This window comes from Salmo salar, chromosome ssa01, assembly GCF_905237065.1.
Source record: "Salmo salar chromosome ssa01, Ssal_v3.1, whole genome shotgun sequence".
Classification (NCBI taxonomy): domain Eukaryota; kingdom Metazoa; phylum Chordata; class Actinopteri; order Salmoniformes; family Salmonidae; genus Salmo; species Salmo salar.
Window position 1 is genome coordinate 45,534,004 of NC_059442.1, and position 19,837 is coordinate 45,553,840.

The 19,837-nt window shown below is 45.1% G+C and overlaps 1 protein-coding gene across 4 annotated transcripts in view; it reads left to right on the forward strand.

The window, feature by feature from the left end:
• ston2 (stonin 2) overlaps nt 1-19,837 on the forward strand; it is a 53,358-nt gene that overhangs the window by 24,677 nt on the left and 8,844 nt on the right. For all 4 annotated transcript variants that reach the window (XM_014196283.2, XM_014196292.2, XM_045718446.1 and 1 more), the window contains one exon: nt 17,840-19,287. In XM_014196283.2, coding sequence (XP_014051758.1) covers nt 17,840-19,287 — 1,448 coding nt within the window. The remainder of the gene's footprint in view (nt 1-17,839; nt 19,288-19,837) is intronic.

Genomic DNA, 19,837 nt, shown 5'->3' on the forward strand with positions numbered 1-19,837 from the left:
GTCCTGATGAAGTTTTAGAGGGGTGTTCTCTCTCGCGCCACTGAGTCTTCATTGTGGTCTCTACTTGGCAAGACAGCCTGATCATCTGGCGCTTAGCAACAGGAGCCGGTCTTTTCACAGGGTCTTAGTCCACTGTTGATGAATACTGACACCCTCCCTCCCCTCTCTCTTGCTGTCTCGCGGCTGGTCGCTGATGCAAGAGGTGTGTGCGTGTGTTTGTGCGCATGTGTGTGTACACTTTGCAGTCAATACAAAGTAAATGAAACTAAAACTAGTTAAAGGGATGTGATATCAGTTATTCAGCAACATGTTAGTAAACTGTGTGTGTGTGTTATGTGCCCAAGTTTTATTAGCCGTATGTACAGGGTACGCATGGTATACGTCATCCAACAAAGTACTTATGTGAAGGATCCTTCTCAAGAATGCAACAACAATAAGAAATAATAAAAGATAAGAATATGAACATAAAGTAAATGGCTCAGTAGAATAGAATAAACATTTTAGCATAAATATAATACAGGAAGGCACAACTTATAGTCCAATATTTACACGTGTATTGGGGAAGGGGAGGATGGGGGCAGTGTATAAACTGAGCATTATAAGAGTCTGGTAGCAGCAGTTAAGATATGTGTGTGTGTAGCATGAATGTATGTGTCTGTATATTGTGTTCTGTTGGCTATATTCAATGGCAGTGGATAATGTATGTGTGTGTGTGTGTTAGTAGACTACCATTTGGCAGCCGGTCAGGTGCTGTAAATTTCCACTTTCCCAGTAATCCTCTCCTCTCCCCCAGTCTGGCTAGTTACCGCAATCTTTCTTTCCTTCTGTTTCTTTCTCTGTCTCAACATGAAGAGACTTGTCCTCCAGAGCTCCCGACTGCCACAGAAGTAGCCACAGTAGTTCACATACTTCTTAGGTGGTGTCGGCGGCACTCAAATATTGTATCCCTCTTCCCTGTCCTCCCTTTATCTCCTCCTCCTCTCTCCAGCCCACAGTTACCCGATAAGTCATCACGACTCAGCAGCTCACCCATTTGCTTTGTTTATCCAAAGAAGTTTAAAGCCCCATTTATACCTGGTCCTAACATGTCCTTTGTCTTGATCTTGTCCACATTCTGATTGTGGCCACATTTTTAGACCGGTGTAGAGGATTAAAAGATGCATTGTGATCTGATTGTGGTCAGATCTTCCTGACCACATCCGGAGGTAGTCGTGCACGCGTTGTCTGGATATCTTACATGTGTAGACAGATCTGGACAGTGAAACAATTTAAATGATAATTATCCTGCCTTCTAAAATCATCAATATGTATACAGGTAGACCAGAAGCCACACCCCTTATTGGCAGTTGAGTGGCAACCCTGATTAGAAGCAGCTGCTGGTCATCGGTTGTTCACCTGTGTTCCCTGTAAATGTTGTTTTGAATTAAAGAGTTGTACCTACACATTGAAGAAGGCTGGAAAGCTAAAACATCTGTGTATGCTATCCCTCCTGCAATGAAAAAATATACAGTTGAAGTCAGAAGTTTACATACACTTAGGTTGAAGTCATTAAACAACTCGTTTTTCAACCACTCCACACATTTCTTGTTAACAAGCTATAGTTTTGGCAAGTCGGTTAAGACGTCTACTTTGTTGATGACACAAGTAATTTTTCCAACAATTGTTTACAAACAGATTCATTCACTTATAATGTCAGCAATTGTGAAAGCCAAATACATTAAAATCTGGTTAAGGCGTATGTAAACTTCCAACTTCAACTGTGTATCTATACAGTTGAAGTCGGAAGTTTACATACACCTTAGCCAAATACATTTAAACTCAGTTTTTCACAATTCCTGACATTTAACCCTTGTTGAACTTGGGTCAACATTTTCAGGTAGCCTTCCACAAGCTTCCCACAATAAGTTGGGTGAATTTTGGCCCATTCCTCCTGACAGAGCTGGTGTAACTTAGTCAGGTTTGTAGGCCTCCTTGCTCGCACACACTTGTTCAGTTCTGGCCACACATTTTCTATAGGATTGAGGTCAGGGCTTTGTGATGGCCACTCCAATACCTTGACTTTGTTGTCCTTAAGCCATTTTGCCACAACTTTGGAAGTATGCTTGGGGTCATTGTCCATTTGGAAGACCCATTTGCGACCAAGCTTTAACTTTCTGACTGATGTCTTGAGATGCTGCTTCAATATATCCACATACTTGTCCTTCCTCATGATGCCATCTATTTTGTGAGTTGCACCAGTCCCTCCTGCAGCAAAGCACCCCCACAACATGATGCTGCCACCCCCGTGCTTCACTTTTGGGATGGTGTTCTTCGGCTTGCAAGACTCCCCCTTTTTCCTCCAAACATAACGATGATCATTATGGCTAAACAGTTCTATTTTTGTTTCATCAGACCAAAAAGTATGATCTTTGTTCCCATGTACCGTAGTCTGGCTTTTTTATGGCAGTTTTGGAGCAGTGGCTTCTTCCTTGCTGAGTGGCCTTTCAGGTTATGTCGATATAGGACTCGTTTTACTGTGGATATAGATACTTTTGTACCTGTTTCCTCCAGCATCTTCACAGGGTCCTTTTCTGTTGTTCTGGGATTGATTTGCACTTTTCGCATTAAAGTCTCTAGGAGACAGAAGGCGTCTCCTTCCTGAGCGGTATGACAGCTGTGTGGTCCCATTCAGGCGTTTGGAAATTGCTCCTAAGGATGAACCAGACTTGTGGAGGTCTACAATTTTTTTCTGAGCTCTTGGCTGATTTCTTTGGATTTTTCCATGATATCAAGCAAAGAGGCACTAAGTTTGAAGATAGACCTTGAAATACATCCACAGGTACACCTCCAATTGACTCAAATGATGTCAATTAGCCTATCAGAATCTTCAAAAGCCATGACATAATTTTCCGGAATTTTCCAAGCTGTTTAAAGGCACAGTTAACTTATTGTATGTAAACTTCTGACCCACTGGAATTGTGATACAGTGAATTATAAGTGAAATAATCTGTCTGTAAACAATTGTTGGAAAAATTCCTCTGTCACGCACAAAGTAGATGACTTGACAAAACTGTAGTTTGTTAACTAGAAATTTGTGGAGTGGCTGAAAAACTAGTTTTAATGACTCCAACCTAAGTGTATGTAAACTTCCGACTTCAACTCTATATATACAGTACCAGTGAAAAGTTTGGACACACCTATTCATTCAAGGGTTTTTCTTTATTTTGCTATTTTCTACATTGTAGAATAATAGTGAAGACATCAAAACTCTGACATAACACACATGGAATCATTTACAGTGGGGGAAAAAAGTATTTGATCCCCTGCTGATTTTGTACGTTTGCCCACTGATAAAGAAAGGATCAGTCTATCATTTTAATGGTAGGTTTATGTGAACAGTGAGAGACAGAATAACAACAAAAATATCCAGAAAAACGCATGTAAAAAATGATATAAATTGATTTGCATTTTAATGATGGAAATAAGTATTTGACCCCCTCCCAATCAGAAAGATTTCTGGCTCCCAGGTGTCTTTTATACAGGTAACGAGCTGAGATTAGGAGCACACTCTTAAAGGGAGTGATCCTAACCGCAGCTTTTTACCTATAAAAAAGACACCTGTCCACAGAAGCAATCAATCAATCAGATTCCAAACTCTCCACCATGGCCAAGACCAAAGAGCTCTCCAAGGATGTCAGAGACAAGATTGTAGACCTACACAAGGCTGGAATGGGCTACAAGACCATCGCCAAGCAGCTTGGTGAGAAGGTGACAACATTTGGTGCGATTATTCGCAAATGGAAGAAACACAAAAGAACTGGGGCTCTATGCAAGATCTCACCTCGAGGGGTAGCAATGATCATGAGAACAGTGAGGAATCAGCCCAGAACTACACGGGAGGATCTTGTCAATGATCTCAAGGCAGCTGGGACCATAGTCACCAAGAAAACAATTGGTAACACACTACGCTGTGAAGGACTGAAATCTTGCAGCGCCCGCAAGGTCCCCCTGCTCAAGAATACATATACATGCCTGTCTGAAGTTTGCCAATGAACATCTGAATGATTCAGAGGACAACTGGGTGAAAGTGTTGTGGTCAGATGAGACCAAAATGGAGCTCTTTGGCATCAACTCAACTCGCCGTGTTTGGAGGAGGAGGAATGCTGCCTATGACCCCAAGAACACCATCTCCACCATCAAACATGGAGGTGGAAACATTATGCTTTGGGGGTGTTTTTCTGCTAAGGGGACAGGACAACTTCACCCTATCAAAGGGACGATGGACGGGGCCATGTACCGTCAAATCTTAGGTGAAAACACATGGCCAAGGCAACAAAGGAGTGGCTCAAGAAGAAGCACATTAAGGTCCTGGAGTGGCCTAGCCAGTCTCCAGACCTTAATCCCATAGAAAATCTGTGGAGGAAGCTGAAGGTTCGAGTTGCCAAACGTTAGCCTTGAAACCCTAAAGACTTGGAGAAGATCTGCAAAGAGGAGTGGGACAAAATCCCTCCTGAGATGTGTGCAAACCTGGTGGCCAACTACAAGAAACGTCTGACCTCTGTGATTGAAAAACAAGGGTTTTGCCACCAAGTACTAAGTCATGTTTTGCAGAGGGGTCAAATACTTATTTCCCTCATTAAAATGCAAATCTTTTTATAACATTTTTGACATGTGTTTTTCTGGATTTTTTTTGTTATTCTGTCTCTCACTGTTCAAATAAACCTACCATTAAAATTATAGACTGATCATTTCCTTGTAAGTGGGCAAACGTACAAAATCAGCAGGGGATCAAATACTTTTTTCCCCCCACTGTAGTAACCAAAAAAGTGTTAAACAAATCAAAATATGTTTTATGTTTGAGGTTCTTCAAAGTAGCCACCCTTTGCCTTGATGACAGCTTTGCACGCTCTTGGCATAAAATAAATTCTGAAACTCACTGGCAGCCAGTGCAGAGACCTTAAAACCGGTGTAATGTGTGCTCTCCATCTGGTCTTGGTCAGTACCCGTGCTGCTGCAACATTCTGTATGTTTTGCAGTTGACCAATGTCTTTCTTGGGTAGACCAGACAGGAGAGCATTACAGTAGTCAAGCCTGCTTGTAATAAAAGCATTGATGTGTCTCTCTGTATCAACCTGAGAGAGAAATGCAACTTGGCAATGTTCCTCAGGTGGTAAAAAGCTATTTTGTTCACATTCCTAATGTGCGATTTGAAATTTAGGTCACAATCTAAAGTAACACCTTGTTTTTTTACCTGGTGTTTTATCTTTATTGTATGTGAATTAAGATGTGTGGCCAGATTCTCTCTGTGCTTTGGCTCCAACAATAAGTACCTTGGTCTTGATTTAGCTAGAGGAAGTTGTGTGCCATCCAAGTATTTAAATCACTAATACAGTCTAATTTATCCGTGAAGCTAAAATCCTGTAGTGACACAGAATTGTGAAGTTGTGTATCGTCTGCGTAGCAGTAAAAATCAATGCTGTGCGTTCTGATAACGATGTCAAGGGGTTATATATATATACTGCTCAAAAAAATAAAGGGAACACTTAAACAACACATCCTAGATCTGAATGAAAGAAATAATCATATTAAATACTTTTTTCTTTACATAGTTGAATGTGCTGACAACAAAATCACACAAAAATAATCAATGGAAATCCAATTGATCAACCCATGGAGGTCTGGATTTGGAGTCACACTCAAAATGAAAGTGGAAAACCATACTACAGGCTGATCCAACTTTGATGTAATGTCCTTAAAACAAGTCAAAATGAGGCTCAGTAGTGTGTGTGGCCTCCACGTGCCTGTATGACCTCCCTACAACGCCTGGGCATGCTCCTGATGAGGTGGCGGATGGTCTCCTGAGGGATCTCCTCCCAGACCTGGACTAAAGCATCCGCCAACTCCTGGACAGTCTGTGGTGCAACGTGGCGTTGGTGGATGGAGCGAGACATGATGTCCCAGATGTGCTCAATTGGATTCAGGTCTAGGGAACGGGCGGGCCAGTCCGTAGCGTCAATGCCTTCCTCTTGCAGGAACTGCTGACACACTCCAGCCACATGAGGTCTAGCATTGTCTTGCATTAGGAGGAACCCAGGGCCAACCGCACCAGCATATGGTCTCACAAGGGGTCTGAGGATCTCATCTCGGTACCTAATGGCAGTCAGGCTACCTCTGGCGAGCACATGGAGGGCCCCAAAGAAATGCCACCCCACACCATGACTGACCCACCGCCAAACCGGTCATGCTGGAGGATGTTGCAGGCAGCAGAACGTTCTCCATGGTGTCTCCAGACTTTGTCATGTGCTCAGTGTGAACCTGCTTTCATCTGTGAAGAGCACAGGGCGCCAGTGGCGAATTTGCCAATCTTGGTGTTCTCTGGCAAATGCCAAACGTCCTGCACGGTGTTGGGCTGTAAGCACAACCCCCACCTGTGGACGTCGGGCCCTCATACCACCCTCATGGAGTCTGTTTCTGACCGTTTGAGCAGACACATGCACATTTGTGGCCTGCTGGAGGTCATTTTGCAGGGCTCTGGCAGTGCATCTCCTGCTCCTCCTTGCACAAAGGCGGAGGTAGCGGTCCTGCTGCTGGGTTGTTGCCCTCCTACGGCCTCCTCCACGTCTCCTGATGTACTGGCCTGTCTCCTGGTAGCGCCTCCATGCTCTGGACACTACGCTGACAGACACAGCAAACCTTCTTGCCACAGCTCGCATTGATGTGCCATCCTGGATGAGCTGCACTACCTGAGCCACTTGTGTGGGTTGCAGACTCTGTCTCATGCTACCACTAGAGTGAAAGCACCGCCAGCATTCAAAAGTGACCAAAACATCAGCCAGGAAGCATAGGAACTGAGAAGTGGTCTGTGGTCCCCACCTGCAGAACCACTCCTTTATTGGGGGTATCTTGCTAATTGCCTATAATTTCCACCTGCTGTCTATTCCATTTGCACAACAGCATGTGAAATTATATATATATATATATATATATATATATACATACATACACACACACACACACACACACACACACACACACACACACACACACACACACACACACACACACACACACACACACACACACACTGCTCAAAAAAATAAAGGGAACACTTAAACAACACAATGTAACTCCAAGTCAATCACACTTCTGTGAAATCAAACTGTCCACTTAGGAAGCAACACTGATTGACAATAAATTTCACATGCTGAACAGTACCAGACCCAAAATGTAACCTTGTGGAACGCCACATGTGATTTGTATTTTCTCTGAGTTATGTTCACTAAGGGTGACAAACTCTCAACCGGTTAAATAGGTCCTGAACCAATTTAGAACTGGACCCACCTGTCCAGAAGGACATCATGGTCAAGTGTCGAATGCAGCACTTAAATCCAAGAGTACAAGATCAGAGAGCTGTTTGGCATCTGTGTTGGCGCACTTTAAGTAAGGTCGAGAGTTTGTCTATGTTTGTCTATGCTGTGGTGTGCCAGATTGGAATTTTTCAAAAATACAGTTGGCACTTAGGCAAAATTATGGAGAAATTATTTTTTAAGAATGGACGTTTGGATATTGCTAAAAGCTGAAGAATCAAGATTACTTTTCTTCAGAAGGGGTTTCACCATAGCAGTTTTTAATGCAGTGGGGAAAGTGCCTGTGAACAGGGAGTGATTTAACAAAAGCTTGTACTTCATCAGATATGCAATTAACGACTGTTTTGAAGAAGGTGGTGGAAGTAGGATCTCAAGAAGGGAGATAGAAGGCTTAAGTTGTGATGTCACTTTCCTGAGCATTTCTGTGTCAACCAGCGAAAATAACTCCATAGTGCCTTCATGTGATAGGCTAGGGCACATACCATCAAACTTCTCATCATGTCTTGCTTGACTGATACCCATCTTAATGTTTTTTTATATTATCTCTGAAATATGCCTCAAACTCATCACATTTAGATGTCGTGGAAAGTTCACATAGGTTTGCAGAGGTAGGATTTATCAGGCCATTAATGATCGAAGCACACACTCAGATTATTCTGATTTATTAGCGATCAACTTGAGCCCGTCTGGCATTTCTAATGGCCTTGTTATATATGCCAAGTTGCTTTCTCAGAATATCCTAATGGACCTGCAACTTTGACTTTCTCCACTTCCGCTCTGCCTTTCTGCAATTTCTCCTCGATCATCCAAGGGGTTCTCTGTTTGGATGTGGCCTTTTTCAGCTTTACTGGAGCTGTGGCATCAATGGTTACCCTTAATTTGCTATTAATGTTATCAACTAAATCATCACGAAGAAGGCATAATAGGTGGTGGAGTATTGTTCACACACGCAATAAAATCTGTAGCAACTTCAGAGGTAAGGTAGTGTTTCTTAATAATGCGTTCAGTATTACCCTGTACAAGGTAGTAAAAAACACACAGTGGTGATTACATTTACATTTACGTCATTTAGCAGACGCTCTTATCCAGAGCGTCTTACAAATTGGTGCATTCACCGTATGATATCCAGTGGAACAACCACTTTACAATAGTACATCTATATCTTTTTTTTTGGGGGGGGGGGGGGTTAGAAGGATTACTTTATCCTATCCCAGGTATTCCTTAAAGAGGTGGGGTTTCAGGTGTCTACGGAAGGTGGTGATTGACTCTGCTGTCCTGGCGTCGTGAGGGAGCTTGTTCCACCATTGGGGTGCCAGAGCTGCGAACAGTTTTGACTGGGCTGAGCGGGAACTGTGCTTTCGCAGAGGTAGGGGGGCCAGCAGGCCAGAGGTGGATGAACGCAGTGCCCTTGTTTGGGTGTAGGGCCTGATCAGAGCCTGAAGGTACGGAGGTGCCGTTCCCCTCACAGCTCCGTAGGCAAGCACCATGGTCTTGTAGCAGATGCGAGCTTCAACTGGAAGCCAGTGGAGTGTGCGGAGGAGCGGGGTGACGTGAGAGAACTTGGGAAGGTTGAACACCAGACGGGCTGCGGCGTTCTGGATTAGTTGTAGGGGTTTAATGGCACAGGCAGGGAGCCCCGCCAACAGGGAGTTGCAGTAATCTAGATGTGAGATGACAAGTGCCTGGATTAGGACCTGCGCCGCTTCCTGTGTAAGGCAGGGTCGTACTCTGCGAATGTTGTATAGCATGAACCTACAGGATCGGGTCACCGCCTTGATGTTAGCGGAGAACGACGCTGTTGTCCAGGGTCACGCCGAGGCTCTTAGCACTCTGGGAGGAGGACACAATGGAGTTGTCCACCATGATGGCGAGATCATGGAAAGGGCAGTCCTTCCCCGGGAGGAAGAGCAGCTCCGTCTTGCCGAGGTTCAGCTTGAGGTGGTGATACGTCATCCACACTGATATGTCTACCAGACATGCAGAGATGCGATTCGCCACCTGGTTATCAGAAGGGGGAAAGGAGAAGATTAATTGTGTGTCGTCTGCGTAGCAATGATAGGAGAGACCATGTGAGGATATGACAGAGCCAAGTGACTTGGTGTATAGCGAGAATAGGAGAGGGCCTAGAACTGAGCCCTGGGGGACACCAGTGGTGAGAGCACATGGTGCGGAGACGGATTCTCGCCACGCCACCTGGTAGGAGCGACCTGTCAGGTAGGACGCAATCCAAGAGTGAGCCGCGCCAGAGATACCCAACTCGGAGAGGGTGGAGAGGAGGATCTGATGGTTCACAGTATCAAAGGCAGCAGATAGGTCTAGAAGGATGAGAGCAGAGGAGAGAGAGTTAGCTTTAGCAGTGCGGAGAGCCTCCGTGACACAGAGAAGAGCAGTCTCAGTTGAATGACCAGCCTTGAAACCTGACTGATTTGGATCAAGAAGGTCATTCTGAGAGAGATAGCAGGAGAGCTGGCCAAGGACGGCACGTTCAAGAGTTTTGGTGAGAAAAGAAAGAAGGGATACTGGTCTGTAGTTGTTGACATCGGAGGGATCGAGTGTAGGTTTTTTGAGAAGGGGTGCAACTCTCGCTCTCTTGAAGACGGAAGGGACGTAGCCAGCGGTCAAGGATGAGTTGATGAGCGAGGTAAGGTAAGGGAGAAGGTCTCCGGAAATGGTCTGGAGAAGAGAGGAGGGGATAGGGTCAAGCGGGCAGGTTGTTGGGCGGCCGGCCGTCACAAGACGCAAGATTTAATCTGGAGAGAGAGGGGAGAAAGAGGTCAAAGCATAGGGTAGGGCAATGTGAGCAGGACCAGCGGTGTCACGTGACTTAACAAAGATAAAGCAACATCAACAATAGAGGATATGTCAATAGAAAGCCCTTTGGTAATATCCAGGTCCAGAGTATGGCCGCGGTTATGGGTGGGTCCAGTAACATGGGATTAGAATGTGCAGAGTGAGTAGTACAAGAAGGGATTCCTGTAGAGAGCCCAACAGCAGTGAATCATGGGTAATGTAGTGTGAATGGGGGTGAATAGACTACAAAGGCAGCAGCTAGTTGAAAGCCCAGCGGATTAGTATTGTGTTGGTTTGAATGGAACCTTGTTGTACTGTAGGGTTAGTTTGCTTGCCTGGGGGAACTGTGAATTGTGAGCTTGTCAGGTATGTATCTCTATGTCAACATGACCTTGGAGCCTCAACAGCCTTGCATGGCCTTATGTGTGTCTATGTGTGTCCCTCTGCTTGGCAAATTAGTTTGCCACACTCGTACAGCAGAGTTCGGCCTGTATTGTCTGTGCTCAGAGGCCGAACATTTATCCACTGTCTGTCTGTCTGTCTGTCTGTCTGTCTGTCTGTCTGTCTGTCTGTCTGTCTGTCTGTCTGTCTGTCTGTCTGTCTGTCTGTCTGTCTGTCTGTCTGTCTGTCTGTCTGTCTGTCTGTCTGTCTGTCTGTCTGTCTGTCTGTCTGTCTGTCTGTCTGTCTGTCTGTCTGTCTGTCTGTCTGTCTGTCTGTCTGTCTGTCTGTCTGTCTGTCTGTCTGTCTGTCTGTCTGTCTGTCTGTCTGTCTGTCTGTCTGTCTGTCTGTCTCGTCTGTCTGTCTGTCTGTCTGTCTGTCTGTCTGTCTGTCTGTCTGTCTGTCTGTCTGTCTGTCTGTCTGTCTGTCTGTCTGTCTGTCTGTCTGTCTGTCTGTCTGTCTGTCTGTCTGTCTGTCTGTCTGTCTGTCTGTCTGTCTGTCTGTCTGTCTGTCTGTCTGTCTGTCTGTCTGTCTGTCTGTCTGTCTGTCTGTCTGTCTGTCTGTCTGTCTGTCCCCTCCCTATTTCTCCCTCCCGCTCTTCTCCTTATCTGTCCCTCCCTCTCTTCCTCAATCTCTTATCCTCTCTCACGCTCTCCCTCTCTATTAGAACAGAGTGTGGAAGACTGATACATTCTGAGTGGAGGAATGGAGGGGAAAGAGAGAAAGGAGAAGACATTCAGTTCATTCACAAGGAGCCTTGATACTAATCTATAGGAAGAGAAAGACGGACTGACAGACAGAAAACCTATGCCACACTGAGATATCTCACTTTGTACTAATTGGTATATATGTTCAACTTTTAGTAATGGTCTAAAGGAATTCCTTAGCAATTTTACAACAGTTGGTTTCCTTCAGTTCAAGTGTGATTTTCCTCCGCTTTTCCTTTTGAATGTCTGTAATCTATAGTATGTAGTAGAAGTTTAGAGAGCGGTATGGGGAAGACCTGTGGCTGCTGACACAGAAGGATTCAACCAAACACAACTTCCCGAGTCAGCGATCCTATTGTGATTGTACAATATGCACACACGCATGCATACATGCGCGCAATCACTCACACACACACACGCACAGTATAAACACTCAACCCCCTCCTGTACTCCCTGTTCACCCATGACTGCGTGGCCACAGGTCAAGCTCAGTCATCAAGTTTTCTGATGACATAACAGTGGTAGGCCTGATTACCATCAATGAAGAGATAGCGAGAGCCCTGGCGGAGTGGTGCCAGGAAAATAACCTCTCCCTCAATGTCAACAAAATGAAGGAGATGATTGTGGGCGACAGGAGACAGCAGAGAGAGCACGCCCCTATCCACATCAACAGGGCTGCAGTGGAGAGTGTGAAAAGCTTCAAGTTCCTCGGAGTGTATGTCACTGACGACTTGAAATGGTCCATTCACACAAACAGTATGGTGAAAAAGGCGCAACAGCGCCTTTTCAACCTCATTAGGCGGAAGAAATTTGGCTTGGCCCATAAGACCCTCACAAACTTCTACAGATGTACCATTGAGAGCATCCTGTCGGGCTGCATCACCCGGGTTATATCATCATACTGTTTTAACCACTTCATATGTAAATACTGTATTCTAGTCATGGTCATCCTATATAACTACTGCTGTACACACCTTTTCTATTCATATACTGTCTAAACACACCATTATATTATACAAAACATTAAGGACACCTACTCTTTCCATGACATGGACTGACCAGGTGAATCTAGGTGAAAGCTTTGGTCCCTTATTGACGTCACTTGTTAAATTAACTTCAATCGGTGTAGATGAAGGGGAGGAGACAGGTTAAAGAAGGGTTTTTTTAAGCCTTGAGACATTTGGGACGTGGATTGTGTATGTGTGCCATTCAGAGGGTGAATGGACAAGACAAAAGCGCTGCTGGGTTTTTCACTCAACAGTTTCCCTTGTGTACAAAGAATGGTCCACCGCCCAAAGGACATCCATCCCTGACCTCAACCCCATCGAACATTTTTGGTATGAATTGGAACACCGACTGCATGCCAGGCCTAATCGCCCAACATCAGTGTCTGACCTCACTAATGCTCTTGTGGCTGAATGAAAGCAAGTCCCGCAGCAAAGTAGGGGGAGTAAATAAAATACTCCTTCTACAATGTTAAAACATTCTACATTGTGACATCCTTAAAATACTCCTACTACAGAATACTCCTACTAGACACTGATGTTGGGCGATTAGGCCTGGCATGCAGTCGGCGTTCCAATTCATCCCAAAAATGTTCGATGGGGTTGAGGTCAGGGATGGATGGATGTCCTTTGGGCTGTGGACCATTCTTCGTACACACAGGAAACTGTTGAGTGTGAAAAACCCAGCAGCACTTTTGTCTTGTCCATTCACCCTCTGAATGGCACACATACACAATCCACATCCCAAATGTCTCAAGGCTTAAAAAAACCCTTCTTTAACCTGTCTCCTCCCCTTCATCTACACCGATTGAAGTTAATTTAACAAGTAACGTCAATAAGGGACCAAAGCTTTCACATTGATTCACCTGGTCAGTCTATGTCATGGAAAGAGTAGGTGTCCTTAATGTTTTGTATAATATAATGGTGTTCGACAAGCAGGTGTCCATATACTTTTGGTCATGTAGTGCATATGTATACAGCGAATTTCGGAAAGTATTCAGAACCCTTGACTTTTTACACATTTTGTTATATTACAGCCTTATTCTAAAATGGATTAAATTATTTGTTTCCTCGTCAATCTACGCACAATACCCCATAATGACAAAGCAGAAACAGGTTTGTAGAAATATTAGCTAATTTATTAAAAATAAAAACTGAAATATCATATTTACATAAGTATTCAGACTCTTTACTCAGTACTTTGTTGAAGCACCTTAGGCAGTAATTACAGCCTTGAGTCTTCTTGGGTATGACGCTACAAGCTTGGCACCTCTGTATTTGGAGAGTTTCTCCCATTCTTTTCTGCAGATCTTCTCAAGCTCTGTCAGGTTGGTCGGGGAGCGTTGCTGCACAGCTATTTTCAGGTCTCCAGAGATTTTCGATTGGGTTCAAGTCCGGGCTCTGTACTTTGCTCCGTACTTCTTTGTCTCGATCCCGACTAGTCTCCCAGTTCCTGCCTCTGAAAAACATTCCCACAGCATGCTGCTGCCACCACCATGCTTCACTGTAGGGATGGTGCCAGGTTTCTTCCAGACGTGACGCTTGGCATTCAGACCAAAGAGTTCAATCTTGGTTTAATCATATGAGAGAATCTTGTTTCTCATGGTCTGAGAGTCTTTAGGTGCCTTTTGGCAAACTCTAAGTGCTCTATCATGTGCCTTTTACTGAGGAGTGTCTTCCGTCTGGCTACTCTACCAAAAAGGCCTGATTGGTGGAGTACTGCAGAGATGGTTGTCCTTCTGGAAGATTCTCCCATCTCCACAGAGGAACTTTAAAGCTCTGTCAGGGTGATCATCGGGTTCTTGGTCACCTCACTGACCAAGGCCCTTCTCCCCCGATTGCTCAGTTTGTAATGTGACAAAATGTTGAAAAAGTCAAGGGGTCTGAATATTTTACGAATGCACTGTATGTATGTCTCTCTCTCTCTCTAATTCAATTACAATTGAAGGGCTTTATTGGCATGGGAAACATATCTTTACATTGCCAAAGCAAGTGAAATAGATAATAAACAAATTTGAAATAAACAATGAATAAAAAAATAACAGCAAACATTACACTCACAAAAGTTCCAAAACTATAAAGACATTTCAAATGTCATATTATGTGCAAATAGTTAAAGTACAAAAGGGAAATAAACATAAATAATGGTGGTATTTACAGTGGTGTTTGTTCTTCACTGGTTGCCCTTTTCTTGTGGCAACAGGTCAGAAATCTTGCTGCTGTGATGGCACACTGGTATTTCACCCAATAGATATGGGAGTTTATCAAAATTGGGTTTGTTTTCGAATTCGTTTTGGATCGGTGTAATCTGAGGGAAATATTTGTCTCTAATATGGTCATACATTTGGCAGGAGGTTGGGAAGTGCAGCCCAGTTTCCACCTCATTTTGTGGGCAGTGTGCACATAGCCTGTCTTCTCTTGAGAGCCAGGTCTGCCTACGGCGGCCTTTCTCAATAGCAAGGCTATGCTCACTGAGTCTGTACATTAGTCAAAGCTTTCCTTAAGTTTGGGTCAGTCACAGTGGTCAGGTATTGTGTGTGTCTCTCTCTCTCTCTCTCTCTCTCTCTCTCTCTCTCTCTCTCTCTCTCTCTCTCTCTCTCTCTCTCTCTCTCTCTCTCTCGCTCTCTCTCTGACATTGCTCGTTTTGCTAGTTCTTTATTTTTTGGATGTGTGCGTATTGTTTTGTATTGCTAGGTATTTCTGCACTGTTGGAAGTAGAAACACAAGCATTTTGGTGCACCGGCGATAACATCTTCAAATATGTGTATACGACCAATAAACGTTTTATTGGATTTGAACACACAATCCAGGCCTCTCTGTCCATTTAAAGGCACAATATGTAGCTTTGGGCACAACTTTGTGTATTGGAATCTGCCAGTATTCCTTTGAATCCTCCTAGTAGTTGTTTTCAATCAATCAAATTAATTTCTAAAGCCATTTTTACATTAGCAGATGTCAGAAAGTGCTACACAGAAACCCAGCCTAAAACCCCAAACAGCAAGCAATGCAGAAGCACGGTGGCTAGGAAAAACTCCCTAGAAAGGAAGGAACCTAGGAAGAAACCTAGAGAGGAACCAGGCTCTGAGGGGTGGTTAGTCCTCTTCTGGCTGTGCCAGGTGGAGATTCTAAGTGTAAGTACATGACCATTAAAGCCAGATTGTTATTCAAGATTTTCATAGGTGTCCAGCTGGGTCAAATAATAATCACAGTGGTTGTAGAGGGTGCAACAGGTCAGTACCTCAGGAGTAAATGTTAGTTGGCTTTTCATAGCCAAGCAGTCAGAGGTCGAGACAGCAGGTGCGGTAGAGAGAGAGAGAGTAAGTCGAAAACAGCTGGTCCGGGAAAAGGTAGCATGTCCGGTGAACAGGTCAGGGTTTCATAGCCGCAGGCTGGGTCAGCAGTACGACAAGGTGGACTGGGGACAGCCAGGAGTCATCAGGCCAGGTAGTCCTGAGGCATGGTCCCGGGGCTCAGGTTCTCCGCGAGGGGCGGGAGAGAGGGAGAATTAGAGGAAGCATACTTTAATTCACACAGGACACCAGATAAGATGGGAGAATTACACCAGCTATAACAGCCTAAACCTATCCCCCCGGCACATGTGACTATTGCAGCATAGATACCGGAGGCTGAGAGGGGGAAGTCTGGGACGATTGATTGATTGTGGTTGTATTCTCTTGGATTGGGAAGTGTGTTTTTGTATGTTTGTGTGTGTCATACTTTAAATACCAGGGTATAAGGGTGACCGTGCAGCAGCAGTTAGCCTTCATCGTATCTGTTGCCTTCATCACATGAGCTGACTCATACAATACGAGGTCATGTGGTATAAATAAAGTTGCCCACTTATTTTTGGATTGTTCGGTTTAAATAAAGAGGTCTCACTCACCTAATCATTCTTTTACTAATCTCTCATGGACAGACTACTAGATACGTCATGATGGGATGCACGAGATAATGAGCCGCATTAGTCACTCAGTTTCAAGAAATGGTTTCATACTATGTACAGTCGTGGCCAAAATATTAATTTTCACAAAGTTTGCTGCTTCAGTGTCTTTAGATATTTTTGTCAGATGTTACTATGTAATACTGAAGTATAATTATAAGCATTTCATAAGTGTCGAAGGCTTTTATTGACAATTACATGAAATTGATGCAAGAGTCAATATTTACAGTGTTGACCCTTCTTTTTCAAGACCTCTGCAATCCGCCCTCGCATGCTGTCAATTAACTTCTGGGCCACATCCTGACTGATTGCAGCTCATTCTTGCATAATCAATGCTTGGAGTTTGTCAGAATTTGTAGGTTTTTGTTTGTCTACCCGCCTCTTGAGGATTGACCACAAGTTCTCAATGGGATAAAGGTCTGGGGAGTTTCCTGGCCATGGACCCAAAATATTGATGTTTTGTTCCCCGAGCCACTTAGTTATCACTTTTGCCTTATGGCAAGGTGCTCCATCATGCTGGAAAAGGCATTATTCGTCACCAAACTGTTCCTGGATGGTTGGGAGAAGTTGCTCTCGGAGGATGTGTTGGTACCATTCTTTATTCATGGCTGTGTTCTTAGGCAACATTGTGAGTGGGCCCAGTCCCTTGGCTGAGAAGCAACCCCACACATGAATGGTTTCAGAATGCTTTACTGTTGGCATGACACAGGACTGATGGTAGCGCTCACCTTGTCTTCTCCAGACAAGCTTTTTCCGGATGCCCCAAACAATTGGAAAGGGGATTCATCAGAGAAAATTACTTTACCCCAGTCCTCAGCAGTCCAATCCCTGTACCTTTTGCAGAATATCAGTCTGTCCCTGATGTTTTTCCTCCAAAAGTCTTCGCCTCACTGTGCGTGCAGATGCACTCACACCTGCCTGCTGCCATTCCTGAGCAAGCTCTGTACTGGTGGTGCCCCGATCCCGCAGCTGAATCAACTTTAGGAGATGGTACTGGCGCTTGCTGGACATTCTTGGGGGCTCTGAAGCCTTCTTCACAACAATTGAACCGCTCTCCTTGAAGTTCTTGATGATCCGATAAATGGTTGATTTAGGTGCAATCTTACTGGCAACAATATCCTTGCCTGTGAAGCCTTTTTTGTGCAAAGCAATGATGATGGCACGTGTTTCCTTGCAGATAACCATGATTGACAGAGTAAGAACAATGATTCCAAGCACCACCCTCCTTTTGAAGCTTCCAGTCTGTTATTCAAACTCAATCAGCATGACAGAGTGATCTCCAGCCTTGTCCTCGTCAATACTCACACCTGTGTTAACGAGAGAATCACTGACATGATGTCAGCTGGTCCTTTTGTGGCAGGGCTGAAATGCAGTGGAAATGTTTTTGGGGATTCAGTTCATTTGCATGGCAAAGAGGGACTTTGCAATTAATTGCAATTCATCTGATCACTCTTCATAACATTCTGGAGTATATGCAAATTGCCATCATACAAACTGAGGCAGCAGTGTGTCATTCTCAAAACTTTTGGCCATGACTGTATATTATGCATATGATATGGTTTTATAATGTAATATGAATTTATATATTTTAAATATCTGTTTGTTTTTGTGTAGATTCGTCAGTGTTCCAAGAGGATGAAGGTATAGAGATGGATTCAGTCAGCTGGACTTCCAACACTAAACTCCCCGGCACCCAATCAGAGACCCCCATTTCCTCTGGACGCTTCTCATCCTGGGTGACCTTCGACGATGACGAGGAGGACAAGCCCCACCTCCACCACCGGGAGCAGCCATCCCACATACGATTTGATGATCTCAGCCACTTCCAGGATGCCAACAGTAACCTGATTGGTTCTCCTCCCAACATTTGGAAGCAGAACGGGAACCAGCAGAACCAGAACCGCCACCTCCTGGACCTGACGCCGGATGGAAACCCTCCTAGAACCCTTCTGACTCAACCTAGAACCGCTCCCCTGCTCCCCGGTAGGACTAAACCTTACACCAAGAAGAACCCTTTCCTGTGTGAAGAGTTCAATGACATCCAGCCCTCTCCCATCAACCCCTTTAGTTCCTACTTTGACTGTAAACAGGAAGTGGCATCACAGACGATCCAGAGTAATGGCTCCGCCAACCACCTGGAGAGCTCTCCCTGTGCCTTCTCCTTTAGCTCTCCTTTCTTCCAGTCTTTCAGCTCTCACAGCCAAGAGGCCAAACGAGAGTCCATTCTAGTCTTCTCCTCCGAGTTTGAGCCCACCGGAGGAGGAGGGGAAGAGACAGTCAGCCATGTCACTCCTCCCTTAGACAGACTAGACCTGGATCAGCTGAGAAACCTCCAGATCACAGACCCAGACGATCCAGGCAGCCCAACTCTGCCTGATGACTTAGTGGAGGATACGGAGGAGGCGAAGGAAGATGGGTTGGAGGGAGAGGATGAGAGCGCCCCCTACCTCCCAGATCATATGACCCCCCAAGATGGCTGGGCCATGCTGCTCCGTATACCAGAGAAGAAGAACATCATGTCGTCACGCCACTGGGGGCCTATCTATGTCCGTCTGTCTGACGACGGCGTGCTCCAGATGTTCTACGAGAAAGGTCTGGAAAAACCCTTCAGGACCCTGAAACTGGACCCTCGCTACGAGGCAGCTGAACACCGCCTGCAGAACTACGAAGAAGCCGGCCGCGTCCACACGCTCAGTGTGGACCTCGTCCAATACCGCGAGAGGAGGCGAATCCAGCCGAAGTCACCCGTCACCCACCAGCCAATCCGTGAGCAGCTGGTGAAGCTGGGCACCACCTGTTACCACGACTTCCTGAGTTTTCGTCATGCGCTGGTGGAGGTGCTGAGGCGGTTGCCGGCAGTGACGGGTGGGGCGTTGACGGGGTCGCCCATAGGGGCGGGGCTGACAGAGGAGGAGGTTCAGGTGGAGGTGAGGGACGAGTTCTACGGGACGGTCGCTGCGGGAGATGGGAGGATTCTGAAGCAGCTTGTGATGACTCGTGTGCACGTGCTGGCCTTCCTCTCTGGGTCGGCAGGCTGCCGCCTCGGACTCAATGATGTGCAGGTAAAAGAGAAGGAGAGCGTGTTAAAATAGACGTCCAGTTACGAGTGAAAGGGGAGGGTGGTTCATGTTGGGTAGCTTATAGGTGTGTGAAAGATGGATTTTTGTAGGGATCAAATTGGGATCCATTGCTGAGTGGGAGACAGCTCATAATATTGGCTGGAATGGAGTCAATGGAATGTTATTACACGCATCAAACACGTGGTTTCCATGCGTTTGATGCCATTCCGTTGACTCCATTCCAGCCATTATTATGAGCCGTCCTCCCCTCAGCAGCTTCCACTGAATCATTGGTATGAGAGGAGGATTTGGATGGTGAGATGTGTACACATCAGAATATTGGCCCTGGAGTTCTGCAGACACTTATTCAGACAATGGTACAAACATTGAAATGCATGTACAGTTGAAGTCGGAAGTTTACATTCAACTTAGCCAAATAAATTTAAACTCAGTTTTTCACAATTCCTGACATTTCATCCTAGTAAAAATTCCCTGTCTTAGGTCAGTTAGGATCACCACTTTATTTTAAGAATGTGAAATGTCAGAATAATAG